At 30.0% G+C, this 26,949-nt stretch overlaps 2 protein-coding genes across 3 annotated transcripts in view; one reads left to right on the plus strand and one right to left on the minus strand.

Moving 5' to 3' along the window:
• Window positions 1–8,862, minus strand: part of LOC112690573 — a 36,730-nt gene extending 27,868 nt beyond the window's left edge. Inside the window, exons 1-2 of the mRNA XM_025564606.1 lie at window positions 8,716–8,862; window positions 3,991–4,111 (exon numbers count right to left, since the gene is read on the minus strand). Of these exons, the coding sequence (XP_025420391.1) occupies window positions 3,991–4,109 (119 nt within the window). The 5' untranslated portion in view covers window positions 4,110–4,111; window positions 8,716–8,862. The remainder of the gene's footprint in view (window positions 1–3,990; window positions 4,112–8,715) is intronic.
• Window positions 1–26,949, plus strand: part of LOC112690574 (calcium uniporter protein, mitochondrial) — an 80,906-nt gene that overhangs the window by 51,418 nt on the left and 2,539 nt on the right. For both annotated transcript variants that reach the window (XM_025564609.1, XM_025564610.1), the window contains 3 exons: window positions 10,427–10,716; window positions 11,663–11,809; window positions 22,288–22,491. In XM_025564609.1, coding sequence (XP_025420394.1) covers window positions 10,427–10,716; window positions 11,663–11,809; window positions 22,288–22,491 — 641 coding nt within the window. The remainder of the gene's footprint in view (window positions 1–10,426; window positions 10,717–11,662; window positions 11,810–22,287; window positions 22,492–26,949) is intronic.

The following is a 26,949-nucleotide window of genomic DNA, read 5'->3' on the forward strand; positions in this document are numbered from 1 at the left end:
ACACATTACGATTTAATGAAGAGGTATTTGTTTCTCTTGCTCTTTTGGTCGCACCTATTTGTGCTTTTTTTGGCAGCTTGTTTTTCGAATTGTTTGTTATGCCTTTTGGGCAATTTTACACAAAGTGTACCGCTCTTTCGAGTATCGGCCATAATACGTACGCGATAGAACGTGTGCTCTCTCGCCGAGTCTGTGCCCCGTCGTTATCGGACCGCCAAAGCGACCCGGTCACGGTCGGAATGATCTGCATCCAACAGCCCGTGTACTGTTGTTCCACTCTCGCGTTATGTTGTGCATGGTATTATTGTCGTAAGGACGAATGGCTACGTAGTGTTCGCGCATCTGCGCGTTGTTTCTGTTTCGATTTTTCTATTCTATTATTGTAATACAGGTACGTTTCCTCGTCCGTTTGTTTGTTTTACGTACGTATTGACCGTTTGCATGACATATTATTGTACATGTGCGCGCGCGCGTTTGTAGGAAGTGCACGATAACGCGGTTTCGGTCGTGTCCTATATTCGTTCGTCCGTTAATTCATCACGCATGAGACGGTATTTGTTTCGATCGCCAATCCTAAAATATAATCGCGCCGGAGCAGATACGCGCGTTTTCGACGACGATCCTTTATCCTGCGATGGCGTGTCGGAGAACGTGTGTTAAATCTCGACGGAAAGTCCGTTCCAGAATAAGCTTTGTACAATGTTGACAAATTCGGTACTTTAAAATACATATACTCAATATTATAAATACTAGCTATTGTACTGTATTTTAATTATTATTATCTCCGCCGACCAAATAAGCCTCCTAATGTCGTTTTCTGTACATTTGTTTTTAAGTTTATACAAAAGTAAAACGCTATTGTTAGTGAAACTGTATAATGTGTTTCGTTGCTTTAATTGTTTTTATTCGACCACAGAAATGTGCACATATCACGTGAAATTAAGGTCTGCTCTCGTCGTATTTTCTGTTCAATACATTACGTTGTCCTGCTACATTGTGTTTGGTACTTTACAGACAATCTCTCAGAAAACCCGTGGGCGCACTGTAAATAATACATACATACGACACATGTTTATTTTATTTGATTGATAACAGTTGTGTAAGCGTTTTTTTGACTTTGGTCTTTTAAACTCTTCTTGGTAGACATCATGCCCATGGTTTAATTTATGTTCTGTAACATTTCACTAGGTAGTACAGGTACATAAATTGCATTAGTCAATTAAATATACTCGCATTAGTGTAGAGTTATTAGTCCATTAATGTATAACGAATTTGGCGTTTCATGTGATCTACTGAGAGTTAACTATTATTACCAATATCTGTGATTGCTAAATTTTTTTTCGATTAATAAGAAATCTTTTGTTTCATTTCTATATATATAATATTATACGCATTTGCAATTGTTTGTAAAATATGGGTAATTTATAAATAATTTTAATAATAAATATTTGCTATACTCTGTACAATAATTGTCAATTCGAATGCCAAGTATTAGTATAAATTCCTTAGTCGACATTGCTTTAGCAAATATTTGAAATCTTGTATAAAAGTTCGCCGTATTGAATGTCTGCGGGATTATTGATTTTCACACAGATGACACAATTTAATTTATTTGTAGTTTTTAACTTTCGTATTTTTTATTCTTTTTGCGTTTTCTTATAACTGTTTCAATTCACGTATATATGTATATTTTTTAAATGTAATTTGTGCCATGTGCCTAATTTTCATCGAAGTATAATGCGGCTATCCATTAATTTGTCCTGTCTCTTCAACGAAACAGTGATTTATGAATATGATTTTGTAATAATATAATATTTATCAGCTTATCAGTTTTGTTTCATTTTACTTCTCGGTGAACTCAATGTGAATTCTGTATTGATTACTCGTAATATTTGATGAATATTAAACCGGCAATATTGTTTTATGAATAAATAACAAAAAAAAAAGAAAAAGAAATGTTATCACACCACCTAATTGCATTGTCCAATTAACGTTAGCCCCATAATATTTATTGTGTAAAAAAATGTTAAAAAAAAAAAAAAAAACAAATAAAAATGGGATGTGACAAATAAATTTAAAATTATATAAATTCTCTCGGAAAATTATCTCCCAAATGAGCACTATTTAGTTGTTTTGTTTAAAAATGTAATAATGTTTAATTATGCTGTTTTAAGAGTTTATATATTTTGTACAGCATAAGAATACAACAAAACGTTCCGCGTATACCGCGTTGTACCTTTTTCAAGAACACAATCATCCCATGACGGTGGCATAAGTCAAATAATATTTTTTATCTTTTATCGTATTCCGAGTCATAACAATACAACGTTTGTTGTTACATTGGGCAAATAAAGCAATTTTATGTTATTGCAATGTATAGCATTAAAAATAAGTTGGATTTCAGCCCAAAACCTCAAATGTTTTTTTGATTATTCGACCAAAACCTTATACAATTCTATATCATATAATAAAGGCATGATATTTATGTATACAATTATATTGCAATATCTGCGCGTTATTACACACTCGTATGTACTGAGTTTTATATATATATAAAACTCAGTACATATATATATATAAGATACTGCACATTAAAATAACAAAAACGAATGGATTCTAAAGACGTCTCATTTTAAAAAGTGGATATTTTAAAGATATTTAAAAAAAATATATGTATACTTTTATACATTTTTCATGTGTCTTTCGATTTGCCTTGAAAAAATAAAAAATAAATTTTAGGTACTCAAAATGTTACGTTCAGAATCCCTTTTCCAAACCAGTTAAGTAATAATAGCGCGTGTACCGTATATTTTACTAATAATAATAATAATTATTTATGAGTTAAACGCATCGAATCGTTGTGTTTGGTTGGAGATCTTTGAACACCATATTGTTATTCTGCGTTAAAACAGCTGTGTACACTACATGTAGGGCTATATGCCGCATGCAATCGTATATTATATGATTATATTGTGTTATTTTACACTTTAGAATATAAAAAAATCATTTTCCATGTATATATATGTATTGTATCGGTGTACCGTACGAAATGAGCAAATAAAAATATATTAATATTAAAAATAAAAATTCTTATTAGGTCAAAATAAGTATTTTCGGCGTTTCTATCAATACATTCACACTTGTTATGTAAATGTACAAACGCGATTTAATTGAAACGAAACTGGTATATTGTTACTACCGCGATCGTTATGAAAATGATAATAGACAAGATATTACTGCACATACATAGCGAATAATACTACAACCGAGTTGCGTGTTCTCAATCGTTATACGGCCATAACGTGACTTAATTATCTAATATATGTATGTATTATAAACGTATGTATATAGAAACGAAATCATTCACGTGCGAATTTCGCGATCTGCCGTATAGATGTTTCTAAAATCAAACTTTGGCATTTATTTGTTTTTATCATTTTTTGTTTTTGTTTTTTTTTTATCGTTTGTTTTTATGTTCGGAAAATATATTTTACTTCAACACGTGCGTGTAACTTATATGTGACGTTTCTGAATAGAAGTAAACCACACTGTCAATTGTTATTGGTGAAGTTTTGCCGTCCGGGAAAAAATCCAATTTCATTTGCTTCCTTCTTGTGTGTGTATTTGTGTGTGTTTGCCTATGTGCAAACGGACGTTTTACTGTCAGGAGTCATTCTAAGTGTTTACGATATATAGTGAGGAAAATATCATAAAAGTCCACATAAAATCTAATGACTTTTAAGTATACACGTTTAAAAGGGCTTAAATAAAATATATTACCCGTAAAAACTTATGCATGTATACAAAACAAACCATAATGTTGTTTTTCACCGTACGGATCGTACCGATAACCTGACTTTATTATACTTAATACTATAATATCATTTAATTACACCTACAATATAAAATTAGATGTTCGTGTACCTATACATATATATAATATATACATAGGTAGATATGGTAAATAATATTTATTATATAGCCACTTACTCAAACCGATCGTCGTAGCTCGGTTTTTTGGTATTATCCTTATGGCGATGTCGCTTGTTCGATCCCTTCTCCTTCTCTTTAACCACGAACACACCTCCGGTTGAGTACGTGCCGCCCATTTCTAAAAAATAAATCGGTGTATAGAAAATTTATAATTATATTGTATATAATATTGTTTTACTCAATGACTGTGACGATCGTTCACGACCGCCCGGATCGTGATATATTTATTAATTTAACACATTTTTATTTTATATACTTGTATAACTTGATGGCCATTCTAGATATTTATTCTTAATACTATTAAAACTATTATTTTCTTTTGATATATTTATAAAATTACGTTTATGGGACGATTTGGAAACTGCAGACTACTGGTTTTCAACAATAAACAACATTAATGGACGTAGTTAATCATCAGTATAAACAATATTCGGTCGGATTAATATGTGAAAAAAATTGTTTCCCCCCTCCGTGCACATTAAATTGATAGTAAAAACTTTCTCAATTTTATTTGTGCTTCGAAATGACTTTACGACTTTACGATTTTCATGCGTGACTACGATACTGTATAACTTTGGTTTTTTTTTTTTTTTTTTAATGTTAAACTTTTAAAAACAAAAGACATTTTTATTATTTGAGATTTTCCGTCTCGATGAGTATCCTATTTATGTATACGAAATATGATTTTTCATGTGTGCGTTTCTTCAAACATAGATACATCGATTAATAATTTCGTTTATCAGTGCTGGACCTATAAATTATAATACAGCGTAACATATAAGTTACCAATAAGTAATTAACCTAAAATGAGTTAATTCATGGATTATTATAGGCAATTTTTTAGGTAAGTAGGTTAAATTCAATATTTACACAACCACGCTATACAAAGAAATATTTTCTTATTTTAAGGAAATGTTTATTTTCTATAAAAATACTTAAAACTGATAGTCGGTTTAAATCTAAGTTTACATCTTAATTTAATAAAGCATCTACTATAAATAAACTACACTAATACTTTACTCCCTTTTTTTTTAAGCAAATTTGTTTATGTTTTCTTGATTGTTTACAGTCGGCCGATGCAATATCGTTTATCTTAATTGTCAAGTATGGTCGTATACTTTTATCAAGGCTATAATATCGAAAATATAATATGACGGTTGTCGTTCTTACATTCCCTGACCATGGTTAGTGCAATTGCTAATTTTGTTTTATCAAAATCACTTTATTGATAAATACTAGTGTAGTAATAATATGCCAACCAAAGATTTAATTTTTTTTTGGAAAAAATTAAAACATAATAAAAAATACGCACTGAACTTGTGCCCCTCTGTGATAAGCGTCCGGAACATGAGCCTCGAATGGCCTTCCCCCTTATTTGATGCTGTACGTTGATTTTAAAATGATAAATTCATTTAACATTTTTATATTTTTGTGTTCTCGAAAAGCTCGTTCTAGAGACGGTAAAAACACTCTTTAAAATTGTATGTTGCAGGTCCGTCGTATCGATTAGATACTCAGACGACGATGCTTAGGGTTTGTTTGTGGTTACCGAAAAGGCTCACGAGAAAAACTATGGCGGAAAATAAGCTGTCATTTTTGTAAAATATCATGCTATGCATATAAGTATAGTGATTATTAAAATGTCTTCTACGCATAATATTCACTCGATGAACCTATATAATTTAATTTTAAACCGATACGATAAATTTATTACGTTTGATAACATATCCATCATACCAAAACTATAATACCACATCCCGAAAAAAAAGTTATTAAAGTATACAACAGCAAAAGAAAAAAAAATTATTCGTATTCTTGTCGTATTGGTATATGGATTATACAGTTTTTAAGTTTAGACAGGACACTTTATTTTCTCGAGTTTTTACATTCATTAATAAAGTTTGAGAGAAAATCTAGTCGTTTTACTTTTGACACGGTTGCATAATATACATACAGAGTAAGTATTTAAAATTCATGTCCCGTAATAGACTTCATAAAGTTGAACAATATTTTGTATATACGTATAAAGTATGGTTTCACGTTGTATTATAATAATTCTTGTAACGAACTGTCGCTGTTTTTTATCACCCATAGTATAAAAAATTATGATTATGGCTTAAGCACGTTCATTTTTTAATTGTAAGTATTTTTCCTTCTAAAATTATAATTTATTTTATTCTTGCAAATTGAGTATTGTATAATATAATATATAGCAAGTGTTAAAAAAAGTCTATTTTCTGAATGTATATTTTACCGTTTTCCTCATGTATTTTTGCATTATATAATATTCATGATTTTAGAGTTTCCTGGTTTTTTCTCGCTCCTTGCTCATATGGATATAAATATATTTATATATTATACATGTTTTATATGTGTTTATATATATGCATAGATACAGATAATATAAAATTGTTTAAAAAATACATGGGACAATAAAACTTTTTCTCAATTAATTAACATTTCACTGTTACCCATATGTGTGTATGTGTGATTGCGCTTACGTGTGATGCCTTGTAACCTTTACGACATGGTTTCCACCTCGCCTGAACTTCAACTACTTTTATGTAATATAGAATATGGTGCTGTGTGCAGTGTGTTTATATCAAGTAAAATGATACAGCTCGAGGAAAATGTTCATAAAGCCATATTCCCACATGGCTTATAAATTTGGTATTCTGTAAATGAATCGTATGTTTGAGAAATCCTCTAAGCCTCCGAGCGGCGAAGGGAACGAATAAATGTTTTAAGAATCTCTACGCGGAAAATCTAAACATAGAATTCGTTTTGACCTCGATTTAGATGATAACCGCAAATAACTTTTTGGTTAGAATGAATTTTTCATTTCCTTAAAATTGTGTTTGACGTCTGACATAATAAAAGATATTCAGTGTGTTTTATCTAATATACAACCAACTCATGAAAATTAATGACCTTTATTCTTATTCACTTACTACTACAGTCAGTTATTCACTGTTCATTCAAAAGAGAAAAAAATACAAATAACGGTGCGCACTATGTCCGGTGTGTGTGTTTATACAAAAAAAGTTTTTTTTTTTCTATAAAGCAATTGATACTAGTGGTTTTGTAAGATATTTTTTGAGTTTATCCATTTCCAAACACTCGTTCAAATTTCATTATTGATAAAAAATCAAATTTATCATCTATTTGTGGTCCTCGGTCGTTATATTATTATTATTTCTTTTAGTCGGATCTATCCGCCATATGTATGCGAATAATCGCACACACGTTTCTTTTTTAATTTTTATGTAGTTACTCGCTTGTGTGTGTCGCTAATTTTTCTCACATTAATTGCGTGCATCTTACGAAGGAATTTATTCTGAAACCATTAAAATTAATGGAATACCGCTCATCAGACACGTCACTTTCTATGTCAGCTGTATCACACCATCGCGGGTCGTTGGAGTAGGCCATATCACAAACGTAATATATGATTATCTGTCCCTTCTAAAACTTTGTACGTTACGTCGTAATATATTTATTTGTTCATTTATATATTTCATACGGACTGTTAAGTCCAATTACAATCATATTATTATACCAATATACAATAAATCATTTAACTACTAGGTTAACATTTTTTTAAAATTCATATAAGCTATTTACAAATGGATCTATATTATACTTATTTGCTGATTTCAATATTCGATTAATTATCGAGTTTGACGTTAAACTAGTAGAAATTTAAAATTGGTAAAACAAGTCAGTATTCCTTAAATTACAATTAATTACCTTAAAATTAATCATTGACAATAGTTCAGAGCTATCTATAAGTATGTAAATTATAGTAAGTCTATAAATATATATGTATGTATTATATATCGTTGGTACTAAATATATATATACATACATAATTTTGGTATTCTTTTGTGCGCCAGTAAGTGCACTTATTTATTTACATTTATTTTTCCTCGAAAAACCGCAGAACCCGTGTGATTAGAATTTCGATCACGTCGTACAACCATCAAACCCTTAAAAACGCGTGCGAGGCGTGTTTCGAGCGCACAATCGATAAGTCGGCCGCGACCTTGCACGGTTCGTCCGGCACACTAATTACCGTCGAGGAAAAAAAAAAAAAGAGGTATATTTTTTTTCTACGTTTCATTCTTTTATCGAGCTTAATATTATTTATTTATTTTTTGTATATCAACACACATCAAGGCTAGCGCTAGTTGATTATAATATGTGCGTTTCGTTTACATTCGGATATGCAAACAAATAATTAAACACTGATTTGTTCACGTTTTTTTATTCACATTCACTGTACACATGCCATATATAGTATGCAAAACTTGCGATCGGTATGAATTTCCCGCGCCGGCTTTCTTCAACACATAGATTTTTTTTCTGGGTCATATCGCACCCCATCTCGCCCCGTTATACGCTATTTCCTGGGTATGTGTACTGAAGACTTTCGGTACGGTGCAGTGGTCGAATTTTAGTGAAAATCCGAAAAAAAAAAAAACACGTGCACCATCTACTTTGCATAGCTTATTGTGTTTTTATACGCACATATACGGGTAAATTATAGGGGTTATCCCGGGAGTAGTACCTGCAGCGGTTATATATTTATGGGGTTGCCAAATGCGTGTATCCCGAGAAAGAAAACATCATCAATCCTATGGATGGTGTAATCGGTGTGAAAGAAAAACGGATAATGGCTTCGCACCGTTCAAATACATAAGGAAAATAAAAAAAACTCACCTGCGCAATGCGGCGATGACGGCCGGTGATACTTGGCCGCGTGGGATCCTGCGAGAGGAGACCGAACTACTGGACGTCCACGGAACGAATGAACTATTCGTGATGTGCTCTGCACACACCGCTGTAATCGTCTAATCAAAACCTCGATTTTCGTTCTTAATTATTAAGAATGAAAATCATATAACGTGTGTGTATAATTTTTCTCGCTCGCCCACTTGATAGATCTACTGGAACGACGCGCGTATAGATACGTGTCGGATGTTACTTTCTTTTCACATTTACTAATAACGCGCACAGCGGTGTGCAGGTTTTCCGTAAACCTGCGTGCGTATGAGTGTATGTGTGTGTGGTGTATGTATGCACTTGTTACACTGTCTTGCATTTAATGATCACACCATAGTACAACAACAGCAGTCGAGATGTTTTAATAATAACGAAATTCGTTACAAAGTGAAAATGATCACTGTTCCGTAGTAATCTAGCCGTAAAATTTCGTTTATCTATGATTAAGGTGCGTCGTCATACTGCGGGTATGGGGAAAATTTTCTGTTCCCAGGAAGAACATTGCTGATGTTATCACCGCTATAGGTACAGCAGTAGATGATGATAGATATGTGGTATTTAAAGTGGTCCCTACACGATCAATAGTACTGTCAATAATCGGATCAATAATATTGAAAAACGAACAGTAGTGTTTTACCGTGAAGGGTTCTGGAGTTCCCCAGGTCCCGGGTTTAGGCTGTGATATATTATTCATTCGGGACGCTTGGGTTTTAAACGCTATGTTGTATTTTTTCGTTAGTATAGAATTGCATTTTAAGTCATAAATCATTAATGGGTTAAAAATGGTTGTGTCTAAATATACTATATTATAAGATAAAATATCGGATGATAACATCGGAAGTATCAATACCAAGCTCACTTGACGACGAATCGGTCGACGAGCATAAATTCTTAAATCCTTTGATAACTTCATATCGAGATCATCCTAAACTATGGCAATTTAAATCCAAAGATAATATCAATTAAATTAAAAAAACTATAGAACCCAAAAAAATGTATTCTTCTTTCGTCTGTACATGGCCAAAGAGCGAAAAATTCCAAATTTATAATTGAAACCATTTAAAAATAAAAAAAAACAACTCTTTGAATACGACTGGAGCACTTTGGAATAAAGAGTAGATTGAAGTACTCGTACATTGACGCATATGTCAATTTAAACTGTCAATATTATTTATCGTATAGTGGCCACTTTGAAGAAACAGATGAAGAAACAAATGCTGCGAATTTCATTTGTTGCTCCGGCCAGTGTAATAAATAACGTACAAGATAGTACATAATGTATATTCACTCAGTCGAATGGCGTTTATGTTATTATGTGAGGTACACGAAAAAGTAATTACCTATACCGTTATGGTAATTTTATGGGCTGAGCTATCACTGAGCTTTTGATACCCGACTTGGTAAAAAACGTTCAACATAATAATTATAAGAGCTTAAATCTATATAAGATCACATCTATAATTAGCATATAATATATGTAAAACTTTTGAATGGTCGAATGATGTATTCGATACCAGCGGGAGGCCTTTTTTTTTTGTTAAAACGAAAACAAAACCCTGAAATGAGTTTTATTTAATTTTTTTGTTTCTATAGAATATATTTGAACACGCCGTGTTTTTCTAGAACGTTTTCAATTTGAATTTTTCAGAGATCCACATTGAGCTAAGACGAGGATTGCCTACAGTCACAGTTCCTCTGCCGTCTAGGCGCGAGCTTTGCCAGTTCACCTTGCGGCCAGTAACGAACACAGTCGGTGATTTTACCAATATGCTAAGAACCGAGGACCCGGGTATCGACCGCGTGGTCGTATCCAGCTCCGACGGTGTGCGCATCGCGTCTTCCAATACAATTGAATCGCTCATGGAAGAAGACTTCCGGTTAACCATCAACGACCGAATTTTCACGGTCAAAGTGCCGCCGCACAAGAAACTCACAAAGGTTCGTAGTCCAAAACACCATGGTAAAACCATAACAATTCCGTATATGTAAAACACCCCATGCAACTTTACCTCAAAGTCTTGCGTTTTATATTATTTTCACCTCTGTTCCGGTACATGTGAATATTTTGAATTTCCGTAAATACATGATTACCCAACTAATAATAATAATAATATGTTCCCCATAAAATTTAATAATTTATTTTCGTAAAAATATAGCTTAGAAATAAAACGTTATTTTTTTTCCGTTTCAAGTACATACACATATTTATCCGCTATCGTTATGTTCAAATTAATACTATGGAATGAATAAAACGAAACCTTTTCAAATAAAAGGTCTCTTAGAAGGGTTTTTTTGCTTTAAACGAAACGATAAATGTATGTACACTCCAAAAATATTCCTCTTCTTCATATTGTAATAACTTTACTCCGATCCATCTTTGATCGGCTAATAAAAGCATCTGATTTCATTTAAGCGAAGATAAAATGTATTAAACTGTAGTATGCACTGCAAATAAAATACTTATTTTTAGATAATGCGATTAAACGATACCTACCAATGTTACAGTAGTCGAATGAAAAATAGCTTTTATACTCATAAATATAATTGTCATCATTCAATCACAATCAAATTAGCTAATAGACTAAAGTATTAAATTTAAATGGTACATTTATTATTTGTAAAAGAATTTATTTATTTTTTAACATCATTAAAATTAAAAAAAAAAACTCATTTATTTTGTTAAAATAAAAGAACTAAATGTTGATTGAAATCTAATCATATAATATTATCGTACCGTATTCGCATGGTCCGTCAATAGTTTTAACTAACAACAAGCAGTGTGAAAGTGCATTTGCGTTCGAATTATATTTATTTACGTAATTTACGGTGTACTGCAATTACTAGTATTGTAATTTCATTTAATGGTGTGCACTTATTTTTATAGGAAGATATGGAACGGCTTTCTGGTGTCAGAACTCTAGTTAGTCAATTGTACGAATCGTTGAACGTTGAAGAACATCAAATAAAACAAGAAAGGGAGCTTTTGGCCAAATTGGAAGAACTTAAAGTCAAATTGGAACCCCTGGAAAAGGTTTGATAGTATTTATTAACGATAATTTTCTGGGCGGTTATTAAACGTAATTAATCCGTCCCGTCCCATGTACGATCGATCGTCAAATATTCGTTAGATTGACTTATCGATAAACTCGGAACCATGATAATTCTATCAGGTTGTGATTTTGAAATCAAACTGCGTAGAAACTTAAAGCGGATATTTTAACGTCAACACGAAGTGTAACACTTACGATAATTAAAGCGAAATTCCCGTGGTATTCAGCGTTAAATCGAATCGGATGAACTTAGTATAATTATAACAATAATGTACTTTACAGTTTGATAGCTAGCTGTGTGTACATTAAATTAAGAAGCGGATAATCGGAAAAGGCAACAGCCATAAGGATTTGGCTACCCACCAAATTTTGTTTGACGTAAATACATTAAAATGTAATCAAAGTTTAACGGAAATATCTATCTATATATATATATATATATATATATATATATATATAACCGTATGTAGCAAATATATACCCGACTACAAAATATATTCTCTGGTAGATATTCGGCTTTGGATTAAATATCGATAATCCGTTAGTGTCGAATGCGTACCACAGTCATGTGAACATCGTTTATAATTAAGTTTGAATCGTTTCAGGATACTTGACGTCCACAATTAAATATGAACACATAAAATGATTAATAATTATTTTGAAATTTATTTGTTTTGAGTTTAATACTTCATAAATGTGTGTATATTCGTACATTATATTTTATTATGAATTCAATTCGTATCGTAAATTATCTTTTTAAATCAAGTATATTCGAATAAACATCACGATTAAAAATAATTACAGAAAATGACACCATAAGTTTAAACAATGTCTGTGTTTTCGAGGAATCACTGTATCTTATTACAATCTGAATATGTTTTTTTTTTTCAACTGCACTGTAGATTTCATGCAATTGTCATTTATACTTATTCGTACATACCAGTTTGTGTTTATTATGTAAATATTTTTTTTGTGGACAAATATTAGCTCTTCTCGCGGATTGATGTAATGAGCTGTAATTAAATCATGTTGCAATGTACTCTCGTGTCACTGATAAGTCGATTGTCATCATCATAATATAATCGTACATTTCGGAAAAGAATGTATTTTATTTATTAAAATGTGTTTAATAATTATTAAATTTAATTAAATTCATGTAAATGTGTTTAGTTTATTAATCCAACTATAACTAAGGGAGTTATTTCAATTACATACACATTGCTTTTAAGTCATCGATTGCATGGTTTAAATCACTGTGTGCCTTAGTAAGATGCATACATCTTTTACATTTTACTTTGATGTAAATTTTAATTTTTGTAACGACAGAATTGTTTTTATTTTCTTTAATTCGTGTGTAGAACGTATAGACAATGATAATTAATGCCGTGCCGGAGTCAAATTGAAACACGATAATTGACAATCCATTCTTTCATAGAAATGCCGAGGACAAAATTTAATTATTCAATTTATTTTTTCTTCATATATATTTCGTTCGGAAGTGCTTTTTCCTATCTGTGTACGAAATCGATTTTCAGTCAAAAACAATACTAGGTCGTCTGTATACTAAAATGTTACTAACCAATATTATATCGCAGAGAATATTTTTAATTTTATCATTAAGCTTCATTTACCTCAATTAATTTTTTAAATAAACCTCTAACAGCATCAGTTGTTTACAATTCAACAAATTTAAAAAAAAATGATATGTACGATGTAAGAAACATATTCTGAAGTCAATACGTAATAATTCATACTAAAAATGTATAGTCAAATATTTTTCAGATTTAATATTATCATATTAATTATAAGTTAATTAGCTTTATTTTTAAATTAAAAATAAAATATTTTTTTATAGAATTTATTATCACATCGATACGTTTTTATATAGCTTTTCCTCCTTAAAATTTATTATTTTTAATTGATATTCAAAATATTTAAATCAAACATCCTTTTTGAGAAACATAAAACTAATTGATTTATTGTTTTTAAAATTGACATAAGCACACATCATTTTTTTTACATGATTAATAGAAAATTCATTCAATCCAAAATAATTTGAAATACCCTTTTCCCCTTCATAAAACCATGAAAACTAATTTATATACGAGTATAGCAGCGCATAAGTTACTAATACGTATATAATGTGAATATGTCATTATCAAAATGTATGATTTAATAAGTAAGTTGAATTTAAAATCAAATAAGTTTTATGTAATAAAATATTAAATTCTTGACACTTAGTTAAAATTTATCGTCAAAAAAAAAAAAAAAAATTGCAGGGAACTGACTTAATTTTGCACGCAAGTATATATAATGTTAAAAAAAATCAATAGTAGATTACACCCAAGTTTATTCTTATTCTACTTAGATAGATATTAATTGTTAAGTGTGAAATATTGAAATCCCTTCGTTACTACCTGGTTGCATAAAATACTTTTTTCGTGAACATTATCATAAATATAAATTCTAATAAACTTTAATACAGAATCATTTATATATTATTAAGGGGGAACATAAAGTTGTATAAAATTGTAATTTTCCTTCAAGAAAACTTAAACAACTTAAATTTGTTAATAAATGAAACCACAGACGATAATGATTTGGTCGCTTCTGTTCATTGAATTTTCACGCCGTGTAATATTCCAAGAATAAATGAAGAAATATTATTGATCTTTTACCGTGATATTCTAACTCATTTTGTTGAGTAGCAAAGAAAACTTATGAAACAAGTTTTTTTTGTCTGAAAAATAGTTGCAAGTTGCTATCTTGATATTATTACATTGAAAAACGTTTTTTTTTTTTTATAACTAAAAATCTTATTCTGAATTGAAAAGATATGAAAACCCATTAAAAAAAATTCTCAAGTGACATATGAAAAATGTCTAAATTTCATTTACATAAGCCATTTCTTATTATTTTTCATTTATCGTATTTTTTTTTTAATTTAAAATTTCTGTTATCATATTATACTATAATATTATGTTAATATTCAGAATTATACAAAATATATATTGTATCAAATACAATTTTACAAACACATAATTGATTAAATATATATATATATATATATATATATTATATTTAAATTAACCATATAATAAATATTTTTCACTGTTTTTTCTCCTGTAAATATAAGATGTATTGAAATCTATTTTGCTACAAAAATAAAATAAAAATAAATAATTAAAAGTATAAAACTTAAAAATAATTTTGATTAAGTATTTTTAAGATGACTTCGAAAAATCTATTTTTTTTTTTTTAATTTTCTTTTATCTCTTTCTAACTTTTTTTATGTATTATGTATTGTATAATATATTTCATATGATTCATAAGTTTAACCCTCACTGCTTAAATTTGTATTCAAATAATACAAAATAAAAACAAACAACTTAAGTATTTAAATATCTTTCATTTTGTTGTTCTTTTCTGATTACTCATGTAAAAACTTTTTTAAATTTAAAGTTATAAGAAAATGGTACTTTGGTATAATATTATTTTACGGTACCTACCTACTTATTATTTAAAATGATTAAAGCTCATAGTATTACATTAAAAAAGTTTTTCCGTAAAAGAATAAATTATATATTTCACCATTAATTTTATTATTTACAATAAAAGTTATAGTTTCATTTGTATTAGATGTATTATGTATTTCATATTAAAATAAAAATTGAATGAGTTACATGGACAGATAACTAATACAGATGTTTCGTTATTATATATTTGAGATCAATTTAGTCCTATTGGTGAAGGCGAATGTCTAAAAATCATTTATACAACTATTTATTATCATTAGTAACCTTTTCAATTTTACTTAATTAATAAAGTTTAAAATTATTATACGCATATGTATTTCTAGTATAGTATCCCAGTTAATATTTCAAGCTCATTATTAATATTTTTAAATAAAAATAACAACTAATATATTTTATCTGATATTCGTTTAAATATTCAGATAATTCAATAAATTCTATTGACATGCATCAGATTTTGTCAAAATTTAATTTTCTTAAGTTTATTACATTTTTCCTCGTCCCTGTTAGTTTTTTTTTTTTTTGTGTTTACTATAAAGAAAAATTTGTGTAAAACATATATATATTATATTCGATTATGAACATTCTTTTGACGAAACATAATTATTTTATTGATACCTTACATAAGATATCTATGAAACATGAAGATTTCAAAAATATCTCGCTAAAATCACAAAAAACTGAGATATTAGCATTAGCGAAGAAAATTTAAAATGCCAACAGCTATTGTTTTTTGAGTTATGACGGGAGAAAAATATATTGATTTAATTGAAAACCAGTATCCGGTAAACATTGCCGTTTTTTTTTTTTACAATTTTTCGTCAGTTTTTCTTTGTTATCTAGAAAAATCTTAAGTAATTCAAAAAATGACCTCATGTTTAAGATAAAATCAATATATTACTCGCTTCAACCAGAATTTAAAATAACACAATTTTTGACCATTTTTTTGTGATACTTAATTTCTTTAAAACTCGACAATTTCAAGTTTATTGCTGTTTCGAACGTTTATGTTTTATTTTAGTTGTAAAATAAAAATACGAACAAAAATAATTCTATTCTCAAAGTAGGTAACCTACACATCATATTGTTGTAGAAACGTATAAATAATATTACGAACAAAATTGGTTAGGTTATGTTTCTTCGGCATAGAATAAAATATTTTAGCGTTGTATTAAAATCGACCATGACAACTGACAATTACCACGTGCGGAAAATTATTCTAAACAGAATATGCATAATTTATGCAAAAATGTTTAACATTTTGTTGCGGATAGGCGATGTGCGCTTGTCTTATACATTTTTATATGCCGTATTTCTTGATTTGAAAATCATTAAATAAGCTCTGTATAAAGTACAATAATAATTACAAAAATTACAAAAATAATAATTTGTTAAACGTCTTTTTTTTTACCATCAGAAAAATCACGTACGAAAATGAACTGCACATACATTTAAAACAAGTGCATAGTACGTAATATTTTTACTCGAAAAAAAAAACTTTTATTATAAACTGCTAATAATAATAATCGTGTACGAAAATTAATAGGGATGCAAATGTGTTCAAATAAGTGTAATAATAATAATAAAAATAATAATAATAATGAATATAGTTAATTGGCACCTGTGTTGTAAAAAAAAAAAAATAATAAATTAAGTGAAATATTGATTAAACGTTTTTACGTGTTCTATTATAACCGAAAGTACCGTCGAATAATTAATTCGGAGCTTTTGTGAAAGTTATTCGGGTTCCAGTATATAACGTTTTTAATTAAAGCCAACAGACAGTGTATTGGAACAAAGTATAATGGATCGTTATAAAGCCATAACAAAATGTATACAATACAATTTAGTATATAGTGATAAGAACACCACCAGAGATAATATCAAAGACGGGAGTTAATTGTTATTATGCTTTTATTATTGTTACGGTTTAAGCTATATTAACTTTGTTGGGAGATCGCGTACAAGAAAAACAATATTATGTTTAATTCTCTCGTTTACAGTTCTCCTATACGTGTAATAGTTTTTCCCGCGTCCATATTATAATTCACGGGCCATGCGTTTACTATTAAATACGTCTGCGTAACCGTTGGATATCCGTACATAACTGATGACTTCGCTCAGACGACTGCATAATGCATACGGTTATACCGTTTGTATTACGAACAGTTATTAAGATACAATTATTATTTTATGCAAAAAAGCTGTCCGAGACGTCACGTTGCAGTGGATATCACGTATGACACGTATAACACGTATGCAACTGGCTATGTTAGTCAATGGAGTTGGCGCAATGCAAGTGTAGGTCGCGCGCGTCCGTCCGTTCGCCGTTTACTACCGTGTGCCGTTCACACAATCGGGATAAAAACCAGAAATTACACTTCGTTTAATCGTAAATTTACAACCGCAAAAATCAAACGGTTATTATACTATTTTTGTGAACGGCATTGTGTTATAGTTTTAAATTCCCGAATTCAATCCGTAGGCGCGTATGGTTATAATATTATCGTGCGTAGCATGCGGAACTCAGATGAACACGTACATAAACACACGGAAAACATTTACTCGTATATATTATCATTTCATCCTCGTCCCCAGCACTACCGAATACTGAGTAGGTATCTTCGTCTTGTTCAAAGTTTGTCCTTTCATCTATGCTTTATAGGAGATGATATCAACTATTATGTTATACAAGCGCGTTTCCCTTCAGCTCTTGTACCTTCCATAGTAATATATTTTGTCCGTAGTATGTTTAAACCATATTTAAATCGGTTCTTTTTCCGAAACAACTCGCGTTCAATCATTCCTCATGTATATTATTATCTTCGAGCTGTGCGTACAACAATGTGCACACCCCATCGACCGATGCTGTTCAGCGAAATCATCGTTTGAAATTCTCATCGTTCTGCTTTATATCCCGTCCCCTGCACAAAATCGTCAGAAAAAGAACAGAAAGAAATATCGCCGTAAAGGTATTTTATTAGAAAGCGTCGACGTTCGACGGTGCGTTATGCAATATCATCCCTGCGTGCGGTGCACGCGTAATGTCCCTCTTTAATATTTACTTGTATATCTCTATCCCTACAGTACGGTTTGCGACGCACTCGTTGAAATCATTAAACGACCCTTTCATCTGTCTTTCATAGACCGCAATCGTTCAAAATTAAACGTCCGTATATATTATATATTTTGATGATAATGATAATAGTAACGAACCGACTGTCACGTCTGTTAGTGATTTCGGTAATGCGGCTATGTAGTCGTAAAGGACATTTCGTGAGCCATGACGTTCGTAATAAATTTTATGTTTATTTGAAAACCGTCAAAATTAGGATGTACATTATTACGTATTTATATAGCAGCATCGTACTTTATTGTATAATAATTTATTGTAACTTGTCGGTATTTTATGAATACCGCTTTACGCGCAATTACGGTTATATATTGTTTATTTTTTTATTCTAGTTATATTTAAACATCGAGTTAGTACTGATTATGCGGTTATTGTAACCATAATATTTTTCCATAGATTCGTGTATGTATTAAAAATCAAGTGTACTTGCATAGTATCACTATAATTTTACAGTGAGATATAAATTATTTTAAATAACTCTGTAGACCACGTTTTAATAATGAGGCGTACATACAGCGTAAAATATTCATATAATTTCTTGTTATTTAACATCACATCACTTTTACTTTATGCTTCAAATAAGATTTTTATCAACCATATAGATGGTAATATTAACAATAATAGTAATGCAGTGAACTTTCGAATGTTTTTGACGTTTTAATATTTTTCATTATCGTTCTTACATATATATATATATATATATATATATATATATATATTAATAGTCCGTACAATATACATACATAATATTTTATGCATAATAATTGTTTCGAACGAGTTTGGCAAGTTGGCTAATTTAACAAACAAAACTAATTAATGCGTGCTCTTTGTCAAACGTATTTATACTCTTAGAAGTACTGAGATAGAGAACGAAAGCAAAATATCTTATTATTTTAATCAAAACAATAATTGTTAATCTGTAAAATTCTGATAAAATTAAAATCTCTATTATTATGGTCATCACGTAAAAATGTTTTCAACTTTATAATGATCAATGTACATATTACATAAGTAGTGATTATTTCAAACATTATTTTTTACACGATGTAAAGTTAAATGAAAAAATGAAATTTTTTTATTTTACCTACTGCTGTTTGTCGTGTAAATCATATAGATAATAATATTGCATAAGATACGTGATGTTTAGCCTAGAAAAAATTATGAACTATAAACATTTCCTATTTTGAAGTCCATACTTATAAACTAAATAATTTGTTTGTAAATATAATAATTATAATCATGATAAAAATAAAGTTTAAGACGTGCATTATACTCTTCTGGTTTTATTTATTTGTTAATGAACATCAACTTCGAGTTTTTGAATTTTTCATCCATATTTTTAATTTTAACTTGAAAAATAGTGTTTGCTTTAGAAGAACGATTAAAAAAAAAAAATTTGCCGTAAAAAATAAATATTATTTTTAATTTGTATTCAAACATTTTGCATAATTACTAATGATGGCAAATTAAAACTTTAGGTAACTGTTTATCTGCGTTTTAAAATCTCAGCTTATAAAACAATTATATTATTATCTATACATTTTGTTATTTATTTTCAGTATATATTTTATTTTTAAATGGCGTTTTCAGCTATTACCAACTATTATAACAATGATTATCATGAATTCATGATTGTAACAATAATGAAATGTTGAATTTCATTATAATATAGCTAATTAGTATTTATGTGTAGTTTAAAATATTTAATGGCTTAATAAATACATGTCATAATATTAATTATTATATGTGATATTTTCTAATATAACTGTGTATAGTTTATAAACATTTATTTATTCATCGTAACAAACCATGAACTTGATCATTATACGGTACATATATGTACTAACTGTACGAGAACGCGACTGCATTGTACGGCATTGAATGATAGTATTATTTTACGTTACATTTTAAGTATTATATCAAATTTTATTATTAATCTAAGCGGTTTCACAATTATTCATAATTTTTTTTGCGAAAGAATCAAACTTTTAACATATATATTCATAAAATATGATCGTGAAACTAACACATATAATATACTGCAAAGGATGCACAAATATAATATATTTTATTACAGTGCGTTCAATGTTATTGCAAAATGGATTTTTATTCTGTAATATAACTGCAGTTGATAAGTGTTTTAATAACGTTACAGTATCCTATAGTGTATATACAGGGTCGTTTTTATGTTCTTACGAATAAACTCTCTCTTCCCCAATAAGGAATCGTTGTTGAAAAATATATAAATTACGGTAAGTATATTCCGAAAAAGTCTTCGATTAGGATAGACATTCGGTATTAAACCCGATCATTGTACGCGTAACACGGTATTATCGACAAGAGTAATTTTTAAACAAGAGCGAATAATTTTATTGTGTAAACAGATAGGCAAAGTAAATGCAATGTTTGTTCTGTACTATATAATTTAATATTTCGTGTCGTTTGAAAAGTAACACGTAGCGATTACAGTTTCTTCCGAGATTCGATTTCAAGTAAAAAATAACGTAAAACAAACACATTAATCATGTGCAAAACAATAAACAATCGTTGCTACTGCGGTACATAGCGTTGTCACGGATGAAATCGATTTGTGCCGAATCCGTGTTTGAAAAATGTCACACTACCGCTCGTGTACTAAACATACTTATGTATTGCAATAGTATTGCGTCGCACTAAGTCTGTAATGGGCCGGGAAACCTTTGCGCGTGATAATTTTTTGGCGACACAATCCATACTTTTTCGATTGACAACATTCGACTCCGTTTTTACGACCCCATTACGCAGATATGTACACATATAACAATACAGCGTTTCTCATGATGCAAATACATTTGTACGTGTGTAAATTTATCGATGTGTAATATGTTTTTTGGGGTTCGTTGATTGAACATACAAAAACTTCAACCGTACACTCCACTGCTCGACGTGTGCCAAGAAACCGTCTGATAACCGAAACGGTGTACACAATAATAAGAGTGTTCATCAATGCTAAACATATTTTTTTTCTATCCATGCTGCGATATATTGTTATCTGCAAGTTCTTTATTTATGCATGCACAACAAATATTTTTCAACCGAACCTTTGACAAAGAATGAAAACCCCTCAGGGACCGTATGAATAAAAATATGAACATTACGTAATAACTATAATTCGTATTCATAGACGTAATTTTGACTTTTGAACGAACACGACAAGGTTTATATAATGCTTGATTACAGAATAACCTGTACTTATCGTGATCATTAAATAATAATAGTTCCCTGTTCAAAATAATAAAGTCGGACCGTGATTTTTAATTTTTTAAAGAAAAATACATTTTACCAATACTTTAATGTGTATAAATTGTTTTTATTTCTAATGTATATGTTATTCGTTTGTGGAATATGTTTCAAAAAATAATATATCGTTGTTCGCGCAAATATTGTCGTTTTTTAACGGCAAATTAATTTTATTATTGTTAAAATCTCTTTAAATAATAATATAGTAATAATAAATCATGTCAAATAAAGCGATTACACATATTATTTGACGGGTTATTTTTAATATGTGACATTAGGTTTAATAACATGTAAATAATGAATTTAACTAGAACGAACGTAATTAAAATCTTGGAAGATTTATTTTTATTATTTGCACGAAATTTCATTTCGTAAATATAATAATATTTTATGTACGCGTATTATAATACATTTTACGCGTGGTTTATTTCACGAATGGCTTGTTTTTCGTTTTATCGTCCGTTTTAACGGTTCATATTATATAATAGTACTTTTCTTCTTTTTTTTTTTCTAGAAACGACAATCCATTGACTTGGTGGCCAGCAGACAGACATCGGTACTCACTTGGGTCGGCCTAGGACTTATGTCGGTGCAGTTTGGTATTTTGGCTCGGCTCACTTGGTGGGAATATTCATGGGACATAATGGAGCCGGTCACATACTTCGTCACCTACGGCACTGCCATGGCGGTCTATGCTTACTATGTACTCACCAAACAGGTACGCACTTTAATATTGTAATGTTCGATCCGTTTAAGAAATTTGATTTTTAAAGACGCTTGTATTAGACTTTCACGTAACGATAATTTACTATATGAAATATATAGTCCATTTGAAATCTTTGGCGAATCTTCATATTTATGAGTGCAGTGTTAATGCTTATCTCAAATAATCGTTTACGCGCATAAACAGTGTTTATGTTTTAATTTTTGCCGACCGTAGATTTTTCAGGCATTCCCAGAATTCACGCAAGCTACTTGTGCAAATTAAATGTTTACCCAAATATCTGCTTATACGTTCAAATATTTTGGCAAATCACATTTGTGCCAGCCAGTTTACGCAAGTAAAACAGAATAGTAAACCAACCTTAAGAATTGTATTGGCATGTATACGTATAACGCGGGGGTGATAAAACGGTTGACGTAGTCTCTCGGAGGAATTTCAGAAGTATGGCATTGAAATAATAATGGCTACAGTTATTTGATGAACGTTTGAAACGGCTGCATTGTGTATCTTTTGGTAAGGGGTACTAATGTATAATAGGTTGTTGACGATAGTAATTGTACATCAGAGATTCTTGGGAAAAATTAAAACGGTGCGGATCCAAGTAGGACACGCGGCAATTTTAGTTATTTTTAGATAGTAATCCTTCTTTGTTATTCGAAGGTTCTTGGGAAAAGCTTGAACTCCAATTTTATCTCGTGAGTATTTTTCCACAGAAAAAGAAAATATTCCAAATTTACTGCCACCGTTTCAATATTGTTATTATATAAAGTAAACCTATAACTCAATATTGTAACTCTAGTTTTATTGCTTGATATTCATATATCTCCGTCTTCTTTTTCAAAAAGTAAATTAACTTTACAAAGACAATAAGATACTTTTAAAACAAATTATAATTAGAAATACATCATAGTTGAATAAATATAATAATAATCGTTATCACCGTTATTGGGATTATAAATGTACTTTTTTTGGATTCAAAATAAAATAGCAATAAATACTTGACAAATAATCATTAAAATGATAATAAAATTGAATACGATTGACGTGTTATGATGTCATTATTTTTATACATTTAGCTAATGGCAGTAGAAACTCCTATACAATTTAAATCATTATATTTTTGGTCCTCTCAAAGATTTATTTTAATATTCACGTTGTCTTTGTAACTCCTTATTTCTTAATTTCATTTTCAGGTTCAAGTTATTGATACTTAACTGTATAACTTGTAAAATTAAAACTAAAATTTTACTTATTCAATTTTGTTTTTCCCATCAAGATTTTCCAAGTAAACCCGGCCGTATAACTTTGCTTGTACAACGTTATGTTATTCATAAGTCGTGTATTACCTTTGTTTCAAATTATTTATTTCTAAAAATTACTTATACTGTCCTGCGTATATCAAGGGAAAAATTACCATAAAATAATTTTTATTTGGCACATTCATTTTAAACTAAAGCTATGTTTCTAAAGTTCTTATCGCCATTCCACAAACAAATAGTAGCTATTATGTTATTACACAATACACACTTGTTATCTTGTACAATAATTTACTGAACAATTACTGTTAATATTTGAGAGAACAACTGTTTTATTATGCACACATTTTATACTTCAAATGAGATAAACACGCTAATTCGCTGTCGCTATTTCTGTTTTAAATATTTTCAGACGTTGTGAAATGCAAATTGATATAAATAATGTCTTGTATTATTCGGCATTTTATCAATAATTGTAATCTCTATACTTTTTTAAATAAAAAACATATGATATTTTAATACATGTATCTATTTTTCATTGATTTAATAACTCATCTATAAGTCGTTTAAATTTCATGACTGCATATTTTATATCAGTCGGATTTAGACTTTGTAGGTCATTCAAGCATCAAATATTTGCTGCAATGATGATTCAACCGATATCGAGATTCAAACATTGTTCGTTTTCAAATGCATTTTAATTTCATTGGTGAAATCATTGATTATAAATTTATAATCAATGGTATTATGAATAACAATAGAAGTTCCATTATACTTTGTAATCATTTAATCACTTTTTCTCATCGAGCGTTGGAAAAATATTTTATATTTTTTAAAAGAAATTTTATATTTAATAACCATAATAAAGTTGTTGTGAATTGTTTTGTGAAGAAAAATCCTTATCCTTTCCCCAGTCGCATTTCGATGTGATTAGTTCTTTTCGAGAACTTACGAAAAACATTCAGTGTAATTTCTTCACAATAACAACACGAATTCCGATACAAATTTCAACTCGTTAGTAAATATTTAGCTCTGGTATTTGTATAATAAGCGCGACGCTCATCGAAAACAATTTAAAGTTGTGACTTAATTAAAAATACTTTAATAACGCCGTAAAAATGGTAAAGTGGGGTACTCGGCAGCGGCAGCCAGAGAATCAGGGTTACAGGCAAGGTTCACCGTAGAAAAAAAAAATAATCATAATAACAGCTGTTGCCTTTTGTATATTAAATTCGGAATTTATCGTTGAAGTTGTAATATGTTACACAAACTGATTGCACGTCGGTGGCCACGTTACGTGTGCACGAACAGAAGTTGATTAGTCCGCTCGATTCGTACGGCGAGAAATCAAAAACTCAAATCCTAACACATCTCCTCCACATCACGCATAAAACATTTGGCAATTAGTCAGTATAAGTAATAATAAATAAGTATAGTAGCTACTGGTAAGTTATGTGGTCAAGGTTAGACCTTAGAGGGGAGGGGATTTAATATAAACTCAACCCAACCTAACCTAACCTAACCTAACTTAACCTAACCTATCTAAGTCTGCGCCAAAACCATTCGTGGGTGCATTGTCAATTAAAATATAATGTTTTTACCCCTGTCACTAACCCACCGATGTTTGATTTATACCCCAGTCGCGTCCTAGGAAGGAGTGCGCGTGTCGTTCGTATAGTAATTCAAATCTATTTACTGAGAACGGTGCTCATCCACAATAATTTGGCGGTCTGAAATTAATTATACCGAAACAATCGACGTCGAATTTTCGGTTGCGCCTCCTGACCGGCATAATCACCCATTTTCGTTTATTGTGTTATTGTGTTTACGCAATAATACGGCGGGTTTCCAGGGATTTTAACTTTTCAGTGCTAGGATTTAATACATCTAGGAGTTAATTGTCGTGGTACGTACAACTTATGAAAATGTTTATCCTTATATTGTATTGTGCCCGTGAGTATATAGATAAACGCGCGTCCAAGCCACTTTTCATTCGACAGCCATATCGTCCATTTCCGTACTTATTTTATAACAAAAATGTATTCATTTTATTATTTCCGATTTATGTGGTTTAGGAGTATATGCATTATGTATATTCATGAATGAAAATAAATAATAAATCAAATATGTAAAATATGTAAATAATCATAGTATATAGATTACATGGTACCGAGTCCCTTCTAACCTAACTTCCCTTTCGCAGATACGTCAATGACACTTGAAAAGTATTATATGGTAATAAATGGCGATATAAAATACCAGTGTGTAGCTCCACCCACTACACAAACACAATTTAATAAAAAGCTATCACGGATACAATTTATTTACATAAAGTGTTTTTAGTCTCCCCATAAACATTTTAGTAATATGAGCAGCAATGTTCGGCACACACGACTACTGCTGTTACAGTAATGGATCGCGCGTGTTGATTTCCGTGTACACCTAGGTATAGGGCAGGATCTACAGACTTAGGTACACCTAGGTAAAGAAATAAAAATATATCCTCTTTTCGCTAGGTAACATACTTTTTCTTATAATTTTAAAGAAAATATTCAACGATATGCGTTTGTATTTTACTAATTTATATACGGCAATAATCTATTGATTTAGAAGAACAGTCTTTCATTTTAAAATAAATTCGATAATGTTGTTCGTTATATTTAACAATTAAAGACAGTTTTCATTTTTTAAATTTTATTGAATATGAATGTTTCTATATATATTTAATTTTTCGCCTTTATAGAATGTAAAAAGAAATTAAAAAATACAATTTACACTTTTAATAATTGAGAACATTTTACAATCTATTTTAAATCCTCAGCTTCCCTTCCTCCGTAGATCCCTGGTATTACTTGCAGTATATTTTTAACTTGTTTACGGTTTAATTTAAATTCGTACGATATACATACTTACCTCTTTATTCACCCGTAAAAAATCGTAGCACAATCGATGCAAACTGAGTGTTTTTTCTCCCAAATAAATAAATTTGGAAAAATGTAAGTATAATGAAAAAAATTTTAGCGCCCATAAATAATCGAAATGTAATCTCCATGTTTCTTATCACTAATGACCGAATGAAAACGCGTATAGTATGCGCGTATTGACGAAATAGTATAACCGTTTAGGACCATACGGTGTCTCCTCGTTAATCGAACTGCGGTTACACTCCCTCTTCCTCCGTGCAACGTTCGATATC

Source organism: Sipha flava, unplaced genomic scaffold (assembly GCF_003268045.1).
Source record: "Sipha flava isolate LNK unplaced genomic scaffold, YSA_version1 50_pilon_pilon, whole genome shotgun sequence".
In the NCBI taxonomy this organism is placed as follows: domain Eukaryota; kingdom Metazoa; phylum Arthropoda; class Insecta; order Hemiptera; family Aphididae; genus Sipha; species Sipha flava.